At 37.5% G+C, this 27,363-nt stretch overlaps 1 protein-coding gene across 1 annotated transcript; it reads right to left on the minus strand.

Moving 5' to 3' along the window:
* LOC101738413 (centromere-associated protein E) lies at nucleotides 1-26,874 on the minus strand. Its single transcript, XM_004931643.3, has 12 exons — nucleotides 26,637-26,874; nucleotides 15,890-15,954; nucleotides 7,248-7,467; nucleotides 6,915-7,154; nucleotides 5,857-6,055; nucleotides 4,728-4,895; nucleotides 4,039-4,190; nucleotides 2,719-2,879; nucleotides 2,341-2,497; nucleotides 1,402-1,461; nucleotides 1,163-1,328; nucleotides 1-597 (listed from the first exon to the last, which is right to left on the minus strand). Exons 1-12 carry the CDS (start codon nucleotides 26,649-26,651, stop codon nucleotides 551-553), a joined length of 1,650 nt encoding a protein of 549 aa, XP_004931700.1. The 5' UTR covers nucleotides 26,652-26,874; the 3' UTR covers nucleotides 1-550.
* Nucleotides 26,875-27,363: the final 489 nt, after the last annotated feature.

The raw sequence follows: 27,363 nt of genomic DNA on the forward strand, positions 1-27,363 counted from the left end.
TTGTTTTAGATTAAATTATTTTATTAGGAAAACATATTAGTCTTACATAAGTTGTTAATACGTATATAAATTTAACTATAATTAGTATTAATTAACATTGTTGACCATTTAATTTTAGCTTACGTTTCGTCATAAGTAGTCATATTAATTTTTTTATTTATTTAATTCAGTTTGTGTATTGATAAAGTAACATTAACGGATCAATACAATGCATTGCGTGATATATATTTTTAGTAATTTTACGTTACAATCTTGTCAATTTACTCACCTTTGTGAAATTAAGTCAGTCTCAATAAAAAACATTGAATTTTGAGATTTTAATAGGTTAAGTACAACACGGCTCTCAGTAATGAGGAAACGACAAAGAAGAAGAAGAAGTACATCATATTCTGTGAAACATTTCTTTAATCTATCTTTTGATGGTAGGATTATAAATTTTTATTGAACTTAAGGCATTGTGTCTAATTCAGTCGTCTTATTAACTAAGTTGGTAATAGCTTATAACTAGTTACAATACAACTATAGTATATTTGGCATCGACGAACTCGACTCAGGGTTTGTTTTCTGTTTTAATTTCGTGAGGACCAGGACCTGAAACTGTTTTATGAACATGTGAAAACGTATACTGCTAATAAATAAAAAGGTTAGAGCGTTTCACTTGACGGCGGATGAATTTGTTCAAACTTTTGAATTGTTCAATAAAGATCGATAAAGGTATTTATTCAGAGAAGAAATAATACAAGAGCTAGACGGAAAATTGTCAATTTTGGGCACTATTTCACGGACAACATTAGTGGGTCAACTGCGTCACAATTCTAAAAACATTGTAAATTGAGAGTTTGATGGGGAAAGAATATAGAAAGACTATTTTGCGTAAGAACCAATAGAGATTCAGGATCGAGAAAATGTTTTATGTTTAAATTGTTAAAATTTGTAAATAATATTGTTTTTTCTTTACTCTCCAATACAACATTACCCGACTTTGTAGGTACTTAAAAGTAAAACTACATTTTTGCGCAACCAACTGCGATATACGACGAGCTTCCATTTTAAGTACATACATGTGTGTATTCATTTATTTATTTCAAATTTAATGCTGATGGAACCAGAACACTCGTGGGTTTGATAGAATTAATTTAATTAATAAAGATTAAAAACTAACTTTTTTCTTTTTTTTCTTCAACATTCCCATCATTCTTCAAGTTCATTAATGCTTCGCTCAATCCTGTTGATATTTGGCTGAACTCCTGCGTCACGAGGGCCAGTCTTCCCAATACGTAATTTAAATTCTCACCCAATTCCAATACTTTGTTAGTGACGTTGCCAACCTACACACACAATACAATTTAATCATTGTGATATAGTTCTAATCGTCATGCAATAAGGTGCATTGTAAATTACCTCATCCTTCACTTTGTTCAAAGTGATTGTACTACTATTTGTGTAACTCTCGGATAGTTCCTGTCAACAGAATACAAATAATAAAAAAGGCATCGTAATTATTTCATTAACAACAATAGCTGCCATCAGTAGAATAATACTAGACCTGAGGGTCTTACAAGATAGTTATTTGACTGGCTATTTACGACGTTTTATATTAATATTCGAACTGTCGGTCTACAGAGCGATTTTATCCGCTTGCTTGAAGATCTTAAAGAAGTACAACGTCTGCCCCATCCTTAAAATCGCATGACTACTCTATACGTTTCGCAATTCGGATTTGGAAATCGTTCCCTTACACTTATACCCACCATAGCACTTCTTCAAGCTTAAATGGCGCACTAGTCTCAACAAGATCGCAACTCGTCAACAAGATGACCCGACCCTTCTTCTAAAGGTGGGAACCGAGAGAAATTAATTTTATACACCAATATATATTTTTTCTCCTACCGACGCCGAAAGTTCGGTTTTCCTCCCGCTGTACAGGGAAGAAAGTGTAACTTTTTCTCCCTGGGTACAAGTGCGCATGCGCGTTAGTGTCTACGTCTGCTCTCACGCACCTAAAATTCTTCGCTATTTTTGTGCTCGGGTAATTTGCAATATTGTGTTTAGTGTAAAAGTGAAATAAACAAAAGGCAATAAAATTTAATAGTGAAGTATTAAGCAAAGATGAGTTCACCAGATAGTTCTTATTCAATTAGTAGCAGTTTATTTAAAAATTAAAATATAGTTAAATTGTTTTTTTTCGGGTTTACCCCCCGCCAGGGCTTCGCCCCTGGACCCCACCGAGGCTTCGCCCCAGGACCCCGGCTTGGTACTCCACGAACTTTCGGCCTGGTAGGAGAAAAAATAGTATGTGCACCGCGGGAAAAAGTTTAATGTGAAACAAAAATAGATTACCGTCAGTTTGTTGAGTGACCCTTGGCTTGCTGTGAGCTGTTGATGCATTATGCCAATCTGACGCCACACTTGCGACATTTCCATCTCTATCTTTGAGTTGAGATTTACGAGAGTTCCATTATGTTTGTCTATCACCGTGGAATGTATCACGTCGAATCTGTTTAAAAATTTCGCTTTAATCAATAGTGTACAGTACAATAGGTACTTAAATAAATACTTGATATACTTACAATTCTTAATATAAAATTAAAAAACAATAAATAAAACTAGAATTTAAAATCTATGGCGATATGTAAATGTGCATTTGTCAGGAGTAATGCATTTTTTATAAGGTTCAAAATTTTAGCAATGCATTGAATATTAAATATTATCGTCTACCTTTCGCTAACAGTTCTGTTCATAGTTTTGGTCTGCGTTTTTATGAGGTCGCCCACGTATATAAGGATTTTTTGAACTCCGTATTCTATACCTTGCTTCGCTGCGATCACATTATCTGCGGTTTGTAAAATGACTTCTTCGCTCTTAGTGAGTGTTTTCATCTAAAAAAAAAACATATAGATAAATAATGAAACGATGACGTGAATACACAGTCTTAATAAAAGACTAGCTGTACCCGTCCGCTTCGCTGGGCATTTAAAATTAACATTATTATTTCTCACCCCAACAAAGATTCTCATCATTAACGCCCCCGCAACTGGTGTAGGGAGTCCAACAATCATATAAATATTAGCCTGTCCATTAAGTACATGTATTTTCTACATGGATACCAAGTTTCAAGTTAATCAAATGCATGGTTCAGTAGTTATAACGGAACATCCGTAAAAACTAAGTGTGAAACAATAGTTGTTTCGTGATAGAAATACCGGACCTTGTATTTATTTCCTACCTATTCGCTGGTAGGTAGCTTAAGAGGCTATTCCAGCTATGCCCGGACGGGTAGATGAGCTCACGGGCTCACTATGAGAGAATTTGCTAACACTAGCCCTACCAAGAGCAGTGCTTCGCAGAATCTACCACCGGATCGGAATCGCGACGCACTGAGAAGATCCTTGTGCTTAGTGCGAGTTTTTTAACGTTCTCGATAGTGTAAAAGTGCTCGATAGTGCACTAAGCACACCGGCGAGAAACTCAGTGGGCAAGCTCGTACGTACACACAATATGCGCATTCATTTTCAGGTTGTTTACTCTCATTGCGGTATTTCCTATTGTTTTTAAAACATTACACTGATTGACTGACTCGGTGGTGCGGTAGAAGCGCTCCTGACTGTTGCGCCGAGGGTCGTGGTTAAGAATCCCACATCGGGGCAAACATTCGTGTGATGAACACGTTTGTCCACACATTACCTGGGTGCTTATTATGTATATATTTAAACGTATATAAGTATGTTTATCAGTCTCTGGTACCCACAACACAGGGACTCCTAATTTGGGGCCGGTGTGCTTAGTGCGAGCTTTTTAACGTTCCCGATAGCGTAAAAGTTAGCCCAATTTTGTATGCAGTTCGAACAGCGCCCTTAGCGGCAAATGTACGCAAACGTTCCAACTCCATACAAATATGAGCTAACTTTTACGCTATCGAGAACGTTAAAAAACTCGCACTAAGCACACGGATGACCGTGCGTGAATTGTTCCAAGTTATTGATTATTATTACAGTTTTCGTGGTCACGGATGGCATTTTCATTTGCTGTACTGATTACCTCATTCCGCAGCATGTCGTAGCTTCGCCAGATGTCATTGAACGCGCGTTCTGTCAGCGTGTTGCTCTGCGTAAGACTTTTCTGGATGTCCACATTAGTTCCCTGAAGACGATCGCTCATCGCACGCAATTCTTTGTTCACCTTATCCACAGCTACAAAAAGATTAGTTTCGTTATAAAGAAAATCGTATTAAAAATCTCCCAAATCAAAGCCAATATATTAAAGTAATCGTAAACATTTACTTTTATGTGGCAATATAATTTGATTAGAGACTCTGCTTTTCTCATAATATGCACATCAGCAATAATTTTTGACCGACTTCAAAAAAGGAGGAGGTTCTCAATTCGACTGTATGTTTTTTTTTTTTGTATTATTTCATAGCGTTTGACTGGGTGAATCGATTTTGATGATTCCTTTTTTATTAGAAAGCTGATGCTTCCTGTGTGGTCCCATTTAGTCCAGTTCTGATAATGGTATCCATGAGAAAACCATATAAGTCTTAAATTTGCATTAACTACGTGCGCGAAAAATAGATGAATAACTCAATAACTCAATATCACGCCAACCAATTTCGATGATTATTGTTTTTAGTGTATATTAATTTGTTTTGGAATATCTTTTTTTCTATTTGAAGTCGGTTTTTGTTAAAGCATGCCTATTTACAATTATAGAAATAAGTATTAACTTACATTTCTCGTCATTAGCTTTTATGTCTTCTGTTGCGTTGACAATAGCTTCCAAAGTTTCGTTGTGGGCACGCTCTATCTGTGAAACTCGCGGTAAATCTTTCCACATGCTCTCTGCGTCAATTAGTATCTTTTGAATGTTCTTTATATCTATCTCTTGGCGCTCCATTACTGTAAATTGTATTTTTTAAATTTAGATAGTTAGGCGAACTCAAGGATGGTGTTAAGTGGTTACTGGAGCCCATAGACGTCCACAACGTAACGTTTTACTGGTGCTAGGACCTCTTGTGAGTCCGCGCGGGTGGGTACCACCACCCTGCCTATTTCTGCCGTGAAGCAGTAATGCGTTTCGATTTGAAGGGTAGGGCAGCCGTTGTAATTATACTTGAGACCTTAGAACTTATATCTCAAGGTGGGTGGCGCATTTACGTTGTGGATGTCTATGGGCTCCAGTAACCACTTAACACCAGATGGCCTGTGAGCTCCACCCATCTAAACGATAAAAAAAAATGTCGCCACCCAGCTGGAGACATGACTAAGTCTCATTTTTATAGTACGGCTGCTCCATCCTTCAAACCGAAGCGCATTACTGTTTCACGGCAGAAATAGGCAGAGCGGTAGTACCTTTTACTGCGTTGTCAGAATATTACAAATGACACGATTAATAATGTCTTCTTACAGTACGATTTATAGACTAGGCTATTACTACTACAATTCCAATTTTCGGAAAGGATATTGATGTAGACTGAGATATGCTGTCGTTGCCTATAATTTACATATTATATTAATTTATATATCTTATCTATTTTATAATTACAGTACCCAACTATTTCAGATGACATTGAAATTGAAAAAAGCGTGAGCCTAAACATGAATTTAAAGAGAACGATAATTTGGAAAACTGTTTTTTTTTAAACTATAAAGCTAAAGAAAGCTGTATAAACTATGCTTATTTATATCTTTATAACTTTAAAAAGTTTTAAGTGTGTTTAAAGAAACAATTTTTGGGATTGTTAAGTCAAGGTGACTTTTCTTATAGCAATACCCATAATAAAGTTGGTAATTAATAAGAAAATTTACTTTCGCAAGTTCTGAAGGTCATGAACCTTGATAATCTGAAATGTAAACCCACCTTCAGCCATCTTACTGTGCCACTGCTCGTCGGCCAGAGGTATCTCATTAATCGGTTCAACATCATTCTTGTTCGAAGTACTATTGTATTCAACCAACTTTAGTTCATATTTATTTAATAGCTTCTCAGCCTCCGTCAGGTGTTTCTTCAATGGATTTTCGTCATAGGCCATTCCCTGACACAATGTTCGAAGGTTATCCTGTAAGTCGAACATATTTATTTGAAACTAGCTAACCTGGCAGACTTCGTAGAGCCTCAATCGATAAATAAAAGACTTAAACTTTTGTATAAAATAAACATAAAACAGGAATACGTCCGACGGGGGACACATCAAAGGGAAAACAAAATTGTTATTTTTATTTAATTCCGAGCATTTTTATATTGATCTACCTTTTAAACCTTCTCTGGACCTTACACAAATAATTCAAGAACAAAATTAGCCAAATCGGTCCAGCCGAGTTTTAGCGAGACTAACGAACAGCAATTCATTTTTATATATATAGAGATAGATATTAATATGTGAAGCAAAAACTTTGTATCCCTTTTTACGAAAATTGCGCGGACGGAGGAATATGAAATTTTCCACGTTTATAGAGAATATAGAGAAGAAGTGCACAATGCTAATATTTTTTAAAAATTATGCATAAAAGATACATTAAACCAATAAAGAAAATATTACACACACTACCATGTATTTGACACACACACATACACTCTTTGTTTATTGTCAAACTTTTGTTATTGCTTAAAGTCTGTAGTCAAATTGAGAATAGGTTAGTATTGTTTATCTTTAATATTACGAGTATTTGTCTATAGTGTAGTCTTGGCGAAATCTATAGAATAGGACCATAACAATGTTGAAACTTATAATTTCAATTAATTATAGTCGAATTTCGACCACTGCGGGACCACTGGTATAGATAAATTCAACTGAGTTTTTAATAAGTTAGGTAATTAAAGAAGAAAATTAATTAATGTAACGCATAATGTGACCGGTTAAAATCAATCGCCAATTTAGTAAAATTTACCCAGTACCGAAATAGATTTTAGAAGCGAACCTCAGTTATTGTGTTTTTCAAATTATCTATTTGAGTTTTCACAGCTTCTAATCTGGCATCAGTAGCATTAAGTCGTCGTTCTAAAGTGTTTCCATAGGATTCTAATTTACTGTCTACTTCTGTATTTTTATTTTCCTTAGCATTCTCTGTGACTGTCGTCGTTAGAGCTAGAATAGATTTCTGGATACTTTCCAGTGCTTCATCTGTCTTCTTTTGAGAATCTTTCTCGCGTTCTTCTTTCTGAAATAAAACTTACGTTAAGAAATACCCTTGATCAAGTAATATGATTGGTTTAAAATATATAATTAACAATGTTAGTGACTTTAAACATACCTGTAGAAGAATCGTCTCCACGTTTGAAAGCCTTTGATCAAGCCTCGATATCATCCCTTTCAGTGGTTCTAACATTCTATGTTTTTTATCAAGTGCCATCAGCATCTTCTTCACTTGTTCCCCAAGCATCTTCTCTCTGAACTCATGTCTCTCCAGTTTGTCTTCTGTTGCTCGTACCAAATGAACTAAGGTCATCAGCACATCCCGGATATCCTCGATTCTGCGTAATAGTTAAAAGTGTTTTTTTATTTATTGCTTAGATGGGTGGACGAGCTAACAGCCCACCTGGTGTTAATGGCGGACCCGGAGCCCATAGACATTTACAACGTAAATGCGCCACCCACCTTGAGATATAAGTTCTAAGGTCTCAGTATGGTTACAACGGCTGTCCCAGCCTTCAAGCCGAAACGCATTACTTCTTCACGTCAAAAATAGGCGGGGTCGTGGTACCTAACCATGCGGACTCACATGGGGTCCTACCACCAATTTACATATTTATTCAATTTATATATTAAAAGCGAACAATATATTTAATTAAATATAATGTTGTTGCTGTAATTAATAATATTCTTCATTTAAACGAGTGGGTAGTTAAATAGTTTATGTTTTTTAGTAATTCTTACTAACGGGCACAGCGGAACCGTAGACTAAATTCATACCCTGCAGCAGGTTGTACCAAAGACCGAGCAATATAACCTGCAGTTTTGATTTGTATTTGGGGACTACGACAAAGCTTTCGATTCGATCGAGACCTTGGCTCTATTGCAGTTTCCAACGGTTCCAGTACATCGAAGTGTTGAAGTGATTGTACGAAAATACAACTTTATTAGTCCAATTACAGGACCGGGCTTCAGAACCCGTCCATGTGCAACGTAATGTGAAGCACGGAGATGTTATTTCTTCGAACCTGTCATCGCTGCATTACAGGATTTTTAAAGGTTCTGGATCGGAAGGGGCTCAAAGGCATTAACGGTCTGTACATAACTTACCTTCGGTTTACCGACGAGACGTGATTATCGCTGAGACCTTGGAGAATATCAGCAAAATGCTTAATGACCTCAGTAGGGACAGAAATCCGAGTGGGTTATAGTATGAACATGCACAAAACGATTATTAAATCGAATACTATATGTACGAATACTAATTATGCCCACTCCAGAAAACTTTACGCGCGAAGTTATAGTCGACTACGTCTATCTAGCACAAATTGTCAAACTGGGCTGGGAAACGTTCGGGAAGCTGTGCAAAATTTTCTCATCTCAAATGCTGCAATGCCTTGATGAAAGTCTTTGACCAATGTGTGTTGCAAGTGCTGGCATGCGGAAGTGAGACGTGGTCGGTGACAATGAGCCTTATCGGAAGACTCAAAGTCACTCCAAGGACAATGGAGAGGGCTATGGTTATATGGAAAGTTTCCTGCAAAATCGAACCAGGAATGAGGAGATTCTAAGAAGAACTAAAGTAACTGGGATAGCCTGAACGATTACAAGATTGAAGTGGCAGTGAATAGGATACATTGCTCTTGGAATAGATAACCGGTGGGGCCGAAAAGTTCTCGAGTAGCAACCGCGCACAGGAAAGCGTAGTGTGGGTAGTCTTCCCACGTGGTGACTAACGACCTGCTAAATGTCGCGAGATGTATTTGACCCCGCAAAACATATGTACGTATAGCGAAAAAGAAAGAATATACCTACTCTAAAATTTAAATATCATATAGTAGCTTGTAGCTTTCACTACACTGTAAATTTTTTTAATTTTTTTTATTGCCCTTGTAGGCAGACGAGCATACAGCCCACCTGATGGTGAGTGGTTACCGTCGCCCATGGACTACAGCAATGCCAGGGGCAGAGCCAAGCCGCTACCTACCGTAATTAACGTTTAATTGAAACTACTCGCGCGCCACCTTGTTTCTTTTAACGAAACTAATTCACAAACTTTACTGAAGAGCTAACAAAGGCAAAGACGCACGAATAAACTCGAAGAAACCTACATTCACTCCTAAGCCCACTATAGATTTGAATTACCAATTCTAAATTTAGTACAGTAGGCCGGTTGTAATTCGCAATGAGAATTAATGATTACTTGATGATGACCAAGTTATTGCGAGTTAATATTAGTCGTCCATGATTACGAAAATCGTAAATATTTAACTGGTGCTATGATGACTTCTGTGTCTGCACGCGTAGGTATATATCACTACTCTGCCTATTTCTGCCATGAAGCAGTAATGCATTTCGGTTCGAAGGGTGGGGCAGCCGTTTTATTGCAAAAACTGAGACATTAGAACTCATATGTCAAAGTGGGAGGTGGAATTTTGGTGTAGATGTCTATGGTAACCACTTAACACCAGTTAGGCCGTAATCTAGTCTACACATCCAAGCAATAAATAAATCGACACTGGAAATGATATGACAATAAAAAAAAATTACTGGAGGTAGGACCTCTTGTGAGTCCGCGCGGATAGGTACCACCACCCTGCCTATTTCTGCCGTGAAGCAGTAATGCGTTTCGGTTTGAAGGGTGGGGCAGCCGTTGTAACTATTCTTTGAGACCTTAGAACTTGTATCTCAAGGTGGGTGGCGCATTTACTTTGTATGTCGCACGTCTATGGGCTCCAGTCACCACTTAACACCAGGTGGGCTGTAAGCTCGTCCACCCATCCAAGCAATAAAAAAAAAACACGAGATTAAACCGTAACAGTAGTTTTAATTTAAAGATTATAGAAATTCCGCGTAAAATTCTCAATTTATTACACACATTATGAATACATTTATGAATGAAGTTTGCAATAGTAATGCGTAAGGATGGAAGTCGATGATAAATAAATCAATCAATGTTAACGTTAGGAGTTGACCCTTAAATAGATATTGATGTTTTGTTTGTGATTGGAGCGCAAAAATAGTTGTCTTCCTTGCGGGATTTCAATATCCGTTCTCGTTTAATTAAATGATACAAGCACGATATCGGTTTACTTCTGTGGTGAATAAAAAATAAAGTTTCTGTCTTTTTTTCCATCAAATATTTCCTGTAAATAATTCCACCCGATTCACTAAGATAGATTAGACGCCTTTAGCACTAACCCTAAGAAGAGTTCGAAGTGTCTTCCCATAACTACTCACGGACAGGTGGGTGAGTTCACGGGCTCAAGCTGAGAGAATTGCTAACGCTGACCCTTGCAAAAGCTAAATCTTGCCTGCTAATGCTTCGCTAAATCTACTACCGGATCAGAATCGCGACTCACTGAGAATATCCGGCGGAAAAACTCAGTGGGTTAATGAACAATATTATCGTATTATACATATTATATCCTTTACCATTTTAGCAAAGTGTGCTCAAATACATTCAAAAAATATTAATAGTTGGCACAGATTCTCTGCATTCGAATGTCCAATAATAATGTATATAAATGACACTTAGTAAATTCTACATAATAGTGAACATAAAACACGACAAATGTACAGGCGAACAAAGGACTTTGCCTCTTAAATTTATCTTATTTTACGTTTAAATGAGAAGAGCTGACAAGTCAGTGATTTCATTAAATATTATTATACACCAGAAAATAGATATCTATACTAATATTATAAAGCTGAAGAGTTTGTTTGTTTGAACGCGCTAATCTCAGGAACTACTGATCCGGTTTGAAAAATTCTTTCAGTGTTAGATAGACCATTTATTGAGGAAGGCTATAGGCTATATAACATCACGCCAAGACAAACGGAGCACCAATAAATAATGTTTCAAAATTGGGTTTTTTTCTTTCTACGCAAAAGAAAATGAAGTCGCAGGTAAAATTTAGCGTTATGCTCAAGTAACTATTCCACGCGGACGAAGTTGCGGGCAAAAACTAGTAATTTATAAACAAAGAAAACAACAAAACGACAATTTTTTTTTTATTGCTTAGATGGGGGGACGTGCTCACAGCCCACCTGGTGTTAAGTGGTTACTGGAGCCCATAGACATCTACAACGTAAATGCGCCTCCCACCTTGAGATATAAGTTCTAAGGTCTCAACTATAGTTACAACGGCTGCCCCACCCTTCAAACCGAAACGCATTACTACTACCTACCCGTGCGGACTCATGGTTCTCAAGTTTTGTCTGTAAATTAAGTATATAACTTTCAATTTAGTAAAACGTAATTATTTTTCAAACATAAAATTTATAAATGTGTGGAAATGGCATGTTCAATTTGCCTACAATACATACTAATGTTGGATTTAATATCGCTTTGTAGGTTTAATTGTTGATGTTTCGAAAGTTATTCGGTACTTTGTTTGTTTAAACGTTGAATAATATTATTGTTTAATAATAGCAAATCTAACGCATGTTGATACTTATAGTAGAGCTTATTTATACTGTGTTATTTATAGTTAGGTCACGGCTACTGCACTTTGTACAGTCAGTTTCAGAGGGTCTAAGGATAATCCACAAAGGGAAACAATATTTTGCTATTCTAAATGTTTTTATTTATTAATCAAATAACAAAAGCAAGAAAAGGACGAGTTCTGCGCCCACCTGATATTAGTTGGAGATCGGAGCCCATGGACATCTACAACGTAATTGCCACCACCCACCTTGAGAGTCGAGTTTTAGTCTCACTTTTACAGTATAACGACTGCCCCATCCTTCAAACCGAAGTTCTGTTTCACGACAGAAATAGGCAAGATACTGGAATCAACCCTTGCGGGCTCACAAGACGCCATGCCACTAGTAATTACGCAAATTATAATGTTTGCGGGTTTGATTTTTATTACAATACTAGCGACCCGCCCTCGCTTCGCTTCGGAAACATTAAATTTTATTATTGAGATAGCTGAGTCCCGCGATTATGGTCGTACCGCGGGTGAAGCCGCGGGGCGAAGCTAGTCTAAAAAAAGTAGCCTAAGTTACTCCTTATATCATCAGCTACTAAGCAGTGAAAGTGTCGTCAAAATCGATCCAGCCGTTCCAGAGATTAGCCGGAACAAACAGAGAGACAGACTGACAGACAAAAATTGTAAAAAGTGTTATTTTGGTGTTTTCTAAAACAGGCTATTTCAATATTACAAACAGACACTACAATTTTATTTATATGTATAGATATTTTTCTTCACTGTGGAAGTAATTCGTGAATGTTTGTTAATTACGTATTTATTTAGAAAAAATTAAACCTGCCTACGGGTTTCAAACAGCGGCACCATCGCGTGGCTCTATACAAATTGACCAGTCGTGTTATCCTTTAGACCACTATGGCTTCTGAAGAAAAAAGAATTTATAACAAATTAGTAGATACGTGTATTTGAAATTGAATCCATACATGGACGCTCCAATCGGCTTCTATTACAAAAATGGACATACGAAGGAAGATACTAACAGTGATTGTATGATAGCCTAAAATCATATCTGTACAAGATTGAGCCAGGAAGACAGTTTTAGTATGCGTCAGGCTTGTCCAAGTGTAACAATTATTGTCTCTGGTTTAACTTTTAATAAATAATAGTTTAAAAAAACTAAAAAACACGCTTTTTGTAAAATTCAACTAAAAAATAGAAAATAAATTTTAATATTATAAAAAATAGAAAATAAATTTAATATAATAAAATATTTATAACTAATAACACCATGCATCCCACGCTTTTTTTAAAATAAAATATATTATACACTATTTTCAATTTAAATTAATTAAAATTTATTTTCTATTTTTAGTTGAATTATATTTAAAGCGTGTTTTTTTAGTTTTTTGAAACTATTATTTATTTTTCATTTTATAGTAAAATTTTCTATAAAAACGTATTTTTAAAACTATTAGGTAAGTACTTTAACATCAATTCCTGCCTTATCGACTATAGATAAAAATTATATAAATTGGCAAAAATCTTCTTTTGCAAATTGAGGCATGAAATAAGCTTATCAAATTACTGTATTGTCATGGGTCCTCGATAAACCTACAAAGTTTGAATGAAATCTGGCCGTTTAAAGTGGGTCAAAATCGCGTCTAAAAGAGTCAGTTACAAACATACAAACATACATACAAGAGAAGCTAATATAAAGCGTGTAAAAACTGACACTTCGCCACTACACAGTTATATGTATTACCTGCATACGAATAAGACACCGAATTTACATGCTATGTTTAGGAGCGATGCATTCGCTTTCACATCTCGTCGTCGTCAGACTGTCACCAAATTAGAAAATTGTGAAACGTGAACTTTATAAATAAACCACTTATTCTCTGAAGATTCAGCTACAACTCACAAGTCATGTAGCTTCAGAAATATATTCGAATTCCGGTTGATGTAATAATATACAACGGTTTTAAGTATCTATTTTTATTGTGTTCATCACTACATAGTATAAAACAAAGTCGCTTTCTCTGTCCCTATATCTGTCCCTATGTATGCTTAAATCTTTAAAACTACGCAATGGATTTTGATGTGTTTTTTTTTTAATAGATAGAGTGATTGAAGAGGAATATTATATGTATAATAACATCCATTAAATAGTGGAGAAATCAATAATAAATTACAATTTCAACAAAGCTACAAAGCTAAGCGAGGGCGGGTCGCTAGTTTGATATAAAGAGAATTCTGTCGAGTTTAAAATGCTTAAGGCACTTTATATTCGTTTCACAATTATTATTAAGTATTTAAATTGTAAATTAATTCTCAATTTAATTTTTTGTTTATAGAAGGAGTTTTGACAGGCTTTTATAAGCTTGACCTGTCTTGGTCTAGATAATTGAATCTCTCAACATCTTCAAGAAGTTCGAATCCGACTCATATGACATTTGCACACGTTTTTTTAATTGTACCTAAGTGGATTGTGTTTGTCGCTCCTGTGGGTTGAAGCAGATCGTAGTGACGAATTAAAATAAAAAAATAGGGTTGAGAGAAAATAAAAAAACAAATACTAAACGACTTGTAACGAGGTCTCTATCGCGATGTTAGATTTCCAATAAACATCAAATTTCGTCTGAAGTCGAAGCCACAATTGTATCGTAATAACGGCGTTCATACATCACACTGAACGTAGGGTTGCTTCACAGTAGAAATTAGTAAATTGTGGCACCTACCTGCCGCGTGGATTTACAATACGCATACCTTTTTTTATTGCTCTTGTAGGCAAACGATATCATACGGCCCACCTGATGGTGAGTGGTTTCCGTCGCCCATGGACTTCAGCAATGCCAGGGGTAGGGCCAAGCGGCTGCCTACCGTTAATCGTTACCTTTTTATCACATGATTCCTTTATTACTCGTTTTAGAAGTTGTTTGTTAAACATGTGCTAGGCTACTATATGTTATCTATATATATAAAAGAAAGTCGTGTTAGTTACACTATTTATAACTCAGGAACGGCTGAACTGATTTGTCTGAAAATTGGTGGGGATGTAGCTTAAAACCAGGAAAAGGACAAAGGATATTTTTATCACGTTCCCGTGGGACGCGACATAAAACGTGGTATAACAAAACGCAACTAATATGGAATAACAAAACGCAACTGACAGCGAAACGTAATATATTCTATGGTTAATTAAAGTAGAATTTTGAATTTAACCGGTTGATGTGTTTGAAACAAACCGTGTGGCGGAACAAAGTTCGCGGGGTCCACTAGTATAGAATAATTGGTACCTACCTACCCTTTGTATTTCAACGCTTATATATTTGTTTGAATTGATACGATACATCGGAAATCTTTCTCCCAGTTCCTCAGTGTTAAAAAAAAGGTCACAGAAACTCCGAATTATTTAATGAATCATTAAAAATGTAATGCAATTACAGAATGCAAAGCGATAAAACTATAATTGAACAGCAAAAATATCTAAAGATAAAAATATGATATTATATAAAGATTTTGACAAAGTAGACTAGTCCTAGAGAACAAAATGTTAATATTATATGTAATTACATAAGGAAGAAGTAATGACTAAAAATTTATTTGATAAATGTCGCAAAATAATAAATAATTGTTTCCTCCACGACTTTATTTATTTATGTTATGTGTAATTAATCATGTTTGTTATAGTCACGTTAATCTTCGATCACACCAACGCTTTGTTATTTAATGTTATATAGTTCACGATCGACATTTTAATAAAAATGTTTTTTTTTTTTACTTCTCTTCTCTTTTTATTTACTGAATGTTGGTTACTTATTCTGTTGAATTCATTAAATAATCGAATTAAATGACATTTGAAACGGTACCTTTTATTCCTATTAACAAAAATCTATATTTTTTGGCTCTAACACAAAATAGAACAATGAAATAGTCTGACGGGTCATACTTTGATCTTATGTCTGAATATGAGTGGGACTACTCACTTTGTGATGTCCTGGGCTTCCGGTAACCACTTACAACCACTTGGGCTGTGAACTCGATCACCTAATGACGCAATGAAATTTATACATTTGAGTCAAGAACCCTGTATAGTGAATACGAAATCGAACGCGCTTCCAGTGGTACCAGTGGTTTGAGTAAAAGCGAAATTGAGTAGATCAGGAAAAAGTATCAAATTCCTACGTCTTCTATTATACATGTAATTGAAAAACTATTTCTACCTGCTTCATCTTTTAAGTAATCATAGTTTTTTTTGCATAAAAATTTCCTTTACAATTCGTATAAGCTCTGCTTATACTGTTATTGTGTAAAAAAATATACTTACGTAACTTCCCGGCATTCTGTTTGAGGAGTCCACAATAGAAGCGCGACGGCGACCCACCATAGTCTCTGGGGACACACCAACAAACATTAGTTTTGGTTGTACCTGAGTGTGTTGAATGAAGTCGCGGCATGACAAGTATAAGGCCTCGACTTGCACACACGTGTTTTATTCATAACAACTCGTGGGCTTATCTTTACGAATATTTATTGTATTTTAAGAGATTTAAGCCCAATTTTGTTGTGGCCGGATAAACGTTTTCACAAAACGAATAATTAGGTAGTTACATACATATGTTTAGTAATATTTTCGTTTTTGGCTATTAAATGTTTTAATTTATCGTTTTAATAATGTAAGTCTGTTTACTGATGTAAGTATTACGAGAAATTCAGTTTTTTTTATTGCGTTTGGTTTTAGTCGTAACAAGTGGGTCGCGATTCCGATCTGCTGGTAGATTCTGAGAAGCACTGCTCTTGCTAGGGCTAGTGTTAACAAATTCTCTCAAATTGAGCCCGTGAGATAACCTACCCGTCAGGGCGTAACTGGAATAGCATCTTAGGCTACCAGCGAATATGTAGAGATAAACTCAGAAAACCCGCATCCAGTGCGATCATACTCTGTGCACCATGTAATATAGTCAGTACATGAATGTAGAGAGAGAGCTTCGATCAATAGTACTATTATTGATCGAAGAGAGAGAGAAAAAGAGAGAGAGAGAGAAAGAGAAAGAGAGAGAGAGAAAGAGAGAGAGAGTATTCTTTATTGTACACTAAAAAACAAATAAACAGTGCGATATATTAAATACAAAAAAAGTACAATTGGCGGTATACATATAAGTACAAATACATACATACACATACACACATCATACACATAAACCTAGGTACATACATATATCCGTAGATATACATTCAATTGTACAATGTACTCTAATGTACTAATGTACCTGTCATTAAAGCTTTAATTTCGCGTCATAATTTGAATATTGAGAAGATTCACTTCATATGGATCGCGCCATCGCCTGACATCTACGCAAACTAATAATAATGTTAGTTTTAGAGAAAAAAAAGTAAGTTTAGTAAAAATTTTAATATCTGTGTTCTTTTCACAGACAACATTCTAGACTTATCCATATTTAGAGATACACGTATGTATGTAGGATGATACCGTTAATTTATATTCAGATAAGGTGCTAGTTATGTCGTGGTGGCGAGGCTTGGGGAGGGCCTATGTCCAGCATAGACGTCTGTGGGCTAAAAGAAAGATTATGTAACAATGGAAATACATTATTTACACTGTTTTACGAATGTACCTATTGTTTCTCTAGGATTTCTTATCTATCTTTGTAGTTGTAGAGCAGGTATGGACAACCTTTGACATGTTAATCTTTCGCGTTGTAGTGGGCCTCGCGTTGTAGTAGATCTCGCGTTATAGTAGGCCCCCGTAGGGTGCCCCGCAGGACCCAGTCGAAGCCGATGTTCCACAGCAGGGGGCTCAGGACAGACCCCTGCGGAACACCACGCTCGACGGGGAAGCGGTACACCGCCCCACTGTGTCAGACGCATTCGATCGACCTGTTCCCGAGATAGGAGCCGATCAGCCGGTGAAGGTACACGGGGACGCTGTGATACTCGAGCGCCTCCGCGATCAGGGCAGGGTGTTGAATGCGTTCCGAATGTCCAGAGACACCGCCATTGCCACAACGCCCCGGGTTACGGCTTCGTTGGAGTTGGATCAACAGCAACAGCGGCCCTCTCTGAAGCCGTACTGCTCCGTGGAAGGATCGGGACCCATCTCGGTTAGGTGCCGGACGATGCGGGCCGCGAAGATTCTCTCTTGCATTTTGCCTGACTCGTCCAGCAACACGATGGGGCCATAGCCTGCGGGTGAGTCCGCGGGGCGCCCGTCCTTCCTCAGCAGGACCAGTCTGCCTGTCATCCATTTCGACGAGAGCCGTCCCGACTCGAGGCACGCTCTAAAAAGCCCCCCGCGGAGCGGGAGGTACCATCCTGGGGTAATAGTTTTCCAGCAGATGCCATTTTTCCATTTGTACTCTTTGATTAACCAGAGGTCGGTCCCCTGGGGTCCCTCGGGACTGGACTCCCTCCAGCTATTCATCCCATCGCTGGGCACCAGAGCTTAGGATCGGGGATTTTTTTAAAGAGGTTTACGTCCTCGCGGGCCCCTGCCTCGCGGCAACGGCCCCGGTCCCCCACGAGGATTATGGGCTGGCCGGCGGCCCGCCGAGTGTAATGAGCAACAGGACAGACCACCCAACGCTCAAGAGAGCAACAACGACGAAGCCACGCCGGTACACCGGTACCCCCCTCTGTAGGACGTTTACCTATAGCCGAAGCCGGGGACATGGCGACCAGCGGCCGGAAGATGCGTAAGCAACGCCGATATCAAAGGGGAAGAAGGAAGGGGAAGGCCCAGGTGTCTCCAGAGAAACACCCTTCAGCCAGTAAAGGGCGTGGAGAACCCGGAACCCCCCTTGCTGGTTTTGGTCCCCGTCGCTCCTTCTCTCCCGCTGTTACACGACGAGAGAGAAGGAGCGATACCCCTGGGAGTGTGACTGCTCCCAGAGGCTCGTTATCCGCCACCTACGGAGGCACCCGGTGGAAGTCCAGCAAAACTCCCCCACAGACGGAGCCCCCCGCCACTCAGAGTGAGCGCCGGTGGGCCCGCCCGGGTGCTGGGGAGTATAAGTACCTTTTTTTTTGCTGAATCTCCTACGAGGTCTCCGTGCCTAGGGGGCGCATGGGGTATGTGGAACTGGTCTGCGACTGCGAGACCGCAGGCCCAAGGATATTTTCAGGATCCTACCCACTAAACGACTCCCCTGCACTCTTCGCTCAAGCGTCCTCCGAGGTCAGAACCCGGATAAGGTAAGGGGGTTACCGCGGTCAATACTACAACCAGACGGCGCAGCTCACCCCAAGGAAGCCCGGCTGGCGGAGTAGTTTAATTCAGTGCTGTTATTATGAACACCGCCGTTTTCGGAATACCAAGATTTATTAGGCTCGGATGATATCATTTCAACAACATATTATTAGGTACTGATATATGTATAAAAAAGCCATTTCTTTGCGCACGACGCTGCATAAATATATATTATGTAATTTTCTGCGGTTACAAGGATTATATTTTCCTTCAATAATCACCGGGCTTAGTGTTTATGGAAAACTTCCGTGAAGGAAAGACGTGTTTAGTTTCAAAATAAACTACTATTATTACGGTTGGCTTGAAAACGTTCCTGGTTTGAAATTGTTAGAAACGTTGGGTTGTATTGAACATTTGAATTACTTGAAAAACAAATTAAATTTGGTGTAATTGAAAACATAAGCTTCCTATAATCCAATCTATAATCGAATATCTGTATCTACCAATCGCCTACTATTTGTTAGGAGGTTACCAGAGTCCATGGACATCAGATTTTGATACATGATATTTCAGTACTTTAAGAATTTTTGCTATCTTACCCTACAAACCAGAACGCAATATCATCTTCATTCGATTTTGTCATAGATATTATGAGAATTAGGAAACTATTTTACAACATCTGCCACTAGCTATAAGTATACACGGAGACTTCTCGCTTAATAATGTTCTCGGACCTTAGGATAAACTCAATTATGTTTTGTTTATGTGAGTCGATGATATCAAGCTGTTTACCAACTATGGAAAACAGGAAATGACGCTAGGTCCATTTAAAAAAACACCTACCAACCTTCATTGGTGTATAGCATGTGTTTAATTTTTTTTTTTGGAATTTTTAAAGGGTCTTGTAATGTTTGTTTCTCACGACCTTTTTATTATTATCTGTTTATTTTTGTTACGTATACTGAAATGTGATGTTCAATGTTTTCAATTAGACATAGTGCATATTATGTCATGTATGAAGTATATCTAATTAAATACGACTATTTAACTATTATAAATACAAAAATATGTATTTTAAGAGTATCATAAATGCGATGTTTTCTTTTGTTTTTTTCCTTGTTTCGCGCATTAATATATTGATAATATTTTTGTTTGACAAAAAAAAGTTTACAAACTAGATAGTAAGAGAAGCTATATTTTTATATTAAAAAAAGATCATTATTACATAAATTTAAAGAAGGAAATCGTGGCTAACAAATTTTGAAATTGTAATTTGCAAGAGATGTATGTATTAGGTATTTGATTAATGTCAAGTTCTATTCGCCGGTACCATAGAAATAAAAAAACAAGTATGAGTAAATTCGATTTTAAATTAAATTATAAATTTAAAATTAATTTCTAAACTAAAAATTAATAAATTAATTTTAAATTTCCATTTAAATTTTTTTAATTCGATTTCTTCACTATAAACGTTCTATGTGTGTTCATTCGTTTTATGACCATTTTCTTTAGTCGCAACGGATGCCCTATTCCTTTTTCGGTACCTTTCAGAGGTTTTTTATTTCTTAGAACTTTATAGAATAACAACCGTCTCTCTGTGAACGTAAGCGAAGGCTTTCATTTCTTCAGAAAAAGTTTCCGGGAATCACTTCTTCTCATTAATTCTGTAATATCTCTAACTAAACACTAATTTATGTAGGTAGTGGTAACCACGCTTTATCAGCTGGGCTTACTTATCAACTATATTTAGAAAAACATGAAAAAAAAATCCTTTAGACGTTTGGACTACGGCCGCATCCACCTAGTGCCTATTCCTCTCGCATACAAAGTTGAATGAAGAAAAGTCATTCGTAATCGAGATTTTGCGAGCAATTCGTTATCGATTTTTTTTTCCTACCTAAGCTGATGGTCTTGAGCGACCATTTCAGCGTAGCCTTGACTAGTAGTTGAACTCACGGGGCTCAAACCTGACGACGTTACTAACACTAACACACCAAGAGCAGTGCTTCACAGACTCTACCACCGGATCGGAAACGGAAACGCGACCTACTGAAAAGATCCGGCGAGAAACTTAGTGGGCTAGATGCAGGCTAGATGCTAGCACTCGATGAGAACACATTTGCCCATCGATACCAATGACCGAGTCGTACGTACATATCTAATGTCCAGATATGCTAATTCCATCCTTTATGGCTGTAAGCCGTAACTCGTCTGCCCATATATGCCTAAAAAATACAAGCACAATGTGCGTGCAGTGATTGTATTTTGTGTTATGTTTCTCACTTCCTTTATTAAGATTCAAATGCCTTTCTAAAGGCCCCCACATTTCGCGTTACGTGTAGACATTTGTGATACTTAGGTACCCGCAGGAGCCAGTCACCGTCGACGCCCTAGGCACGTGCTTGTCCATAGCTAGATCCATCAGATCCAATAACCCTTGCACTAGACACCTTTAGCTCTAACACTAGGAGTAGGTTTAGGGACCCTGGTAACCGTACCCAACTCTTTGCCGAGTTCGACGTGCAACCTAACCCAAACATCAGCCCGCTGAATTTCTCGCCGGATCTTCTCAGCGGGTCGCGATTCCGATTCGGTAGTAGATGCATTCACGAAATAGCTACTCTTGAGTTGTTAGGTCTCCTTCGGAGGCGCTCGGATAGCTCTTAGCAAACCCCACTTCTCCTGGCTTTTGCTCGCCCACCTGCCGTGGTAAAACTGGAAAGGCCTCCGGGCCACCAGTAACTTCTCAAACATAAATAAATAAATAAAAAGACACTTCTTTCCGATGGTTTAGAATCGACGCGAATGTTATGTCATACCTACACTTGACTTTCTTGAACAGAATCTTCTGACTTATGATCTCTGTAACCTGTTTATCATTGTTATGCATTTCGAATACTCACCTACTTTTTTTATTCGTGCGTAAATGTCATTGTTCCATTATTTAACAGAAATTAACCATACCGCAGTTTTATCAAATACGCAAAAAGTGTTATTAAAAAGCAATTGACATTGGTTTATGTTAGAGGTTAAAGTTTGAAATTGCCGATTTTTACTGAAAAATTGAAATTCGTTTTTTTTTTTCATTTAACATTTTATTCAATCAAAATATCTACCATTATTATCTATACATTGCAGATTTTTTAAAAGAAGAGCCTCATAGGTACCATTTAAAAAGAGGTTTATTCAAAAATCTCAAGCCATGAAGGTTCTACGTCAATTCGAAGTACCTATTACAATAGAACGGCAATTTCATACTGTAACCCCTATTATTTATAGAATTTGTAAATTGTCTAACCTTCTATGAGAGATGTAAAACTGACGACTGTAGATGAATACTATCTTAAGATCGCTTAGATGGTTAATGACGCTTATTAATTTATAACGAGACCTGGCTTCGATTGCCAGCTGCATTCAGTAAGTATCTTGATTAAAGATATTTAGTAATAGAGGTCTGAGTGCACTTCTTCTTGTGTGCATCTAGTGTGTGTTTGTTTTCAACATCTCGGGTCCACATGTATGTAAGGGTTTTTAACTAATAATTACTATTTGGCTGAGTACTCATAATACACACTGAGGCTCTCCTTATAATGAATAAATCCATCGAAATTATCATAATATCTCGATGGAATAAATCCCATGTTAAGAAACTCCTCCATACTTCTCTCTCTCAATATAATATAATATCTCTATAATTGAAAAGGAAACGTAAATGATACAAGTTCTCAATTGTGAAACTCATAAAAAGCTGCGTGTAAACATTTGCTAAAGTAGGTGTCCAATTAACGTTCAATTGTAAATGCAGTTAAAAACCTTTCTCTTGGGTAAACAAGTTCTATTGTCACAATTATCTGTAGACCCTTGTGTGTTGTTTTTTAATGTATTTAATCTACAGACTTTATTTAATATATTGATTAGTTTTTTTCTAAACATCAGTCATTAATACAATTCACGAATGAACAATTAGCTCTGTGATGCGACAAAACACAGATTAGTGCAGCCATTTAAACTACTTTATCTCATTGACAACGCATCGAATGCGCCTTGTTTATTACTTAACTTGACCTAATAAATGTCAGGTCAGCCGTGTGTGTGTAGTCTATCTACAATTCAATAAGTTGCAACAGCCAGCATTAACTGAGAACTGAACCAAGGCACTGCGCTGTGTGATTAGGTACAACTATTGGATATAACCAAAGAAACGAGGTCTCTCGATAAGTATCAACTTAGGAAGATCGAGGATCATTTATTTATGGATATGTTCGATTTTCAATCAATGGTATTGCATGTGGGCAAGTAAGACTAATAAAATAAACATTTTTCATCATTTAAGTGCGTTTTGAGGGCACCTTGTGGTAATTGAACGAATGCAGTGAAAGCTGTTAGTCAATCATTTACGACATTGGTTTTATATAAATTGTTTATGATATAAATTTAAGCTGAATGTAAATTGAACACACTTTAGCGGGTACACAAGAACGTCAAGAGTTAGAATTATCGAAATTAAATTCGATTATCCTACCTGACCTATTGAATATACGAAAAGTCTCTAAAGCTCTATCGAACCTAAAAGTCTCCTAGTAATTCTAAATATGTCGATGACGGAGACACACGAATAAAGCGAAAGGAATGAGTTCTGAAACGCATTGTTAATCCTTGACCGGGATTCAGGTAACATCAAGATAAAGCTTTGAATTACTGTTGCGTTTGTTTCAGTGCATTTAGTTACTCATTAGAGACGGATGTGTTTAGGTAACTTAAAAAAATAATAGTACTTTCTTATTTCTGGTTTACAGCCAAAAAATTATTTCTGCTTAGTTTAGTTCAACCGATTGGTGGTAAGGCGTCTTGAGGGAACGCTATTTTTTTTAATTCTTCCTATTCTAGTGACCTCAAGAGATCATACTAGATTCGTCGAACGAGTAGGTGAGCTCACAGGGCTCTAAGTTGTGGTCGTGGCTAACACTAACCCTAGCAAGAGTACTAGCCCTAGTAAGAGCATGGGCCCGCACGGCGGATACTAAGTACCGCGATCTCTGCCATGAAACTGTAATAAGTTTCGATTTGAAGTGTAGGACAACCGTAGTACCGTCAAACTGAGACTTAGAAATCATGTCTCAACGTTGTTGGCGGCATTTACTTTGTGGATGTCTATGGGCTCCGGTAATCATTTGACATCATGTGGGCCACGAGCTCGTCTACCCACATAAGCATTAAATAAATAAAGTAGACGACTGTACAAAATACGCCGCAAAATAAAATAACTTGGGTGGAACACAGAACGTATTTGCGAATTGTGTTTCAATAAAGGGAAAATTAAATGTCAGACTTAGAACTGGAAACTAGGAAGATATCTGTCTTTAGAGAGTACATTGCTCTTTTTAGATTCTTCTAGAACGAGGTGGCGTAAAATTTGTCTTTGCACTGACGCATTGTTAACTTAAAGATAAGCTTTATGGGATTGTTTTCAGGAAAGTGAACAGTACAACTTGCTGGTTCAAAAACAATAGGTACTTAAAAGTATCTGCTGCATTATTTACAGTAGGCAGCGGCTTGGCTGTGGCCATGGTATTGCTGATGTCCAGAAGCAACGATGAAGACTACTATTAGATCGGGTTTATGCTCGCTCGTTTTCTTACGACAGAAATTGAAATATATATAAATTTTATTACGTATCAATCTAGACATTTACTAAGATAAATCATTTAGGCTAGATGCATTAAATAATAATATAATCCAGACCATCTGTTGGTATGTGATTTTAATCGAAGTCTGGACACGTCATAAGTGGAATTTTGAATCAATAATTTTATTATTGTCCTAGATAGGAGGTGGTAGTCTGTACCATGCGGTTCATTCCACTTATTATCGTGTAATAAAAATCAAACCCGCAGAATTATAATTTGCGTAATTACTGGTGGTAGGACCCCTAGTGAGTCCGCGCGGGTGGGTACCACCACCCTATTTCTGCCGTGAAGCAGTAATGCGTTTCGGTTTGAAGGGTGGGGCAGCCGTTGTAACTATACTTGAGACCTTAGAACTTATATCTCAAGGTGGGTGGCACATTTACGTCGTAAATGTCTATGGACTCCAGTAACCACTTAACACCAGGTGGGCTGTGAGCTCGTCCACCCATCTAAGCAATAAAAAAAACGAACACAGTGGAGGAACGTCACATATGGTCGCGATCTTCAGCAGTGAGGGAACGATATAGAAGAAGATTCCTAGATAGGAGGACAAGCTCATGGCTCATCTAGTGTCAAGTCTCATCTTAAGCGTTGGCAATGACGTTGTAGTATCTTTAAATTCCGCAGTGAAATACACAGCATAATAATTCGAATCACAGAAAAGGACCACCATAAAGTCTGGTAGCCGTCCCAAAATGTAGCTAGAGCTTTCCTATGATTCACGCTTGTGAACAAAAAGTAAGAAACGGGGGCATAAAACGTTGTTTTTATTATTTATACTAACTGATAAATTCAATTAAACATGTACAGATAACATGTAACTCGACCTTACGGATCATGTTAACTATAATTACGAGTAATGCCACTCGTCCGAGATTTCATAGAATCGTCCACATACCGCATACCAGTTACCGCATTACTTTGTGTCTTAAAATTGGATTATTCAACCTATGTGTTTTGGAGCAATCAAAGAGAATGAATATGAAACCCAGAAAGATAATAATTGTGGAACTAGAATTTTAAAATTAAATATATTTTTGGGGTAAGCTTGGTTTGAAACTGAAGAAATCTACTTTTAAATAAAGGATTGTCGTTTTTCGCAAGCTTATCAAAACCTCCTCCTCACGTCTCAAATGAGGCGGATCTACCTGCCGCTTAACACCCGGAAGACCGTGTGCCGGTCTCGCTGTGTACACTATTAAAAAGCACGTCATTACGGATCCTCCTGATCCACTAACGGTGCTTTTAGGCACCTCAAGCACAGGTCACCGGTCTCGTCGAACCCGTCGCATGAAGGATTCGGCGAGTAAACTAATCCATAGACACAGCCCACTGAGTTACTCCCCGGATCTTCCCAGTGGGTCGCGTTTCCGATACGGGGGTAGATTCTGCGAAGCACTGTTCTTGCTAGGGTTAATGTTAGCAACGTCGTCAGGTTTGAGCCCCGAGAGCTCATCTACACGATAATGTTACGCCAACATAGCCTCTTAAGTCTATCAGATTAGGTAGGAAAAAAATAAAATTTAAAACACATAAACTACCGAAAGTCAAGATATTGAAACGGAAGATAAAATGTAGTTCATCGATAGATGTCATCTAGAAGCGGTCGTTTAGTTAGAATTAATGGTACCTAACTGTTTGTGTATACAAAGCAAGCTTCCCTCTTCACTAAGAGGTGCGAAAATTACCTTTCATAATTGAATCATTTAGAACATCAAGCTTACGCTTCTGAGAAATTCGAACCATACACTACTTATTTATATTCGAAAGTTTTTCGTATATAAATGACTGTATTGAAATAAAAAATATTAAAAAAAAAAAACGTTATTTTTATTATTTTTGATGCGTATCATCTCTGAGAATTCTTAAATCCAAAACTTACTAAATAACATAATATATTAGTGATATAATAATATAGTGTTCTTTATTTTTGGGTCTTTCCAAATTAATCTCTACAATTTGGATGTAATTTACATACTAAGATATGAATGTATCAACATTTAGCCATTCTCCGCTTAAATCGGTTGACAAATTAAATTTGAAGTGTACGGCTTTACGCTCGTAATTCTTAAAAAGAAAATTATAAAAAAAAAAAACAATTTTAAAACTTATCGCCTTAAAATGTTAAACCAGTTAATCTCTAAATATCAATAGGAAATAAAAAGGGTTAAAGTACTCACGATTCCGTTCGGCATGTCGGCCTTTTAATTCTAAATTAAACTAGGAAGCACTTTGTTCGTTTTTGTACCGGTTGAGCGGAGTCAGAATACGACGAGGAGTGTACGTATATATGTCGTGAGCGCGCGCCGTCTACGATGGACTGACTGCGCGAATGTATATAGCTGGCTTGAACTAGCTCCTCGCTTCGATCATTTGGGTTCAAGCGTGCGCCGGCGTCGGGTCGGATCCAGGGAATAAAACTAAGCACGGCTATAGTTTGTGACATACTTAGATCGTAATATTTAGGCTTATATTTTTTTTTAAAACTAATTTCAACTATTTTAATATGGAAGGATAGCGAGAGAGAGACAGAGAGACAGAGAGAGAGAGAGAGACTATACGTAACGTTTTTTTTTTTTTATTCCTTGATGGATGGACGAGTTCACAGCCCACCTGATGTTAAGTGGTTACTGGAGCCCATAGACATCTACAACGTAAATGCGCCACCCACCTCGAGATATAAGTTCTAAGGTCTCAGTAATACTCAGTATAGTTACGACGGCTACCCCACCCTTCGAACCGAAACGCATTACTGCTTCACGGCGGAAATAGGCGGGGTGGTGGTACCTACCCGTGCGGACTCCCAAGAGGTCCTACCACCAGTGATAACACACAATTTATAATGAAAATCAATCAATAGGCAGGTTAATTTGGATAGTAGGCGGTCTTACCACTGAAAGCGATCTC

This window comes from Bombyx mori, chromosome 3 (assembly GCF_030269925.1).
Source record: "Bombyx mori chromosome 3, ASM3026992v2".
Taxonomy (NCBI): domain Eukaryota; kingdom Metazoa; phylum Arthropoda; class Insecta; order Lepidoptera; family Bombycidae; genus Bombyx; species Bombyx mori.

Excerpts from the sequence above, each read along its gene's own strand:
- LOC101738413 (XM_004931643.3), bottom strand. Across the intron at positions 4,191-4,727 it reads AAAAGCTAATGACGAGAAAT|CTGTGGATAAGGTGAACAAA; the intron begins GTAAGTTAATAC and ends ATCTTTTTGTAG. Across the intron at positions 2,498-2,718 it reads AACAGAACTGTTAGCGAAAG|ATTCGACGTGATACATTCCA; the intron begins GTAGACGATAAT and ends ATTTTTAAACAG.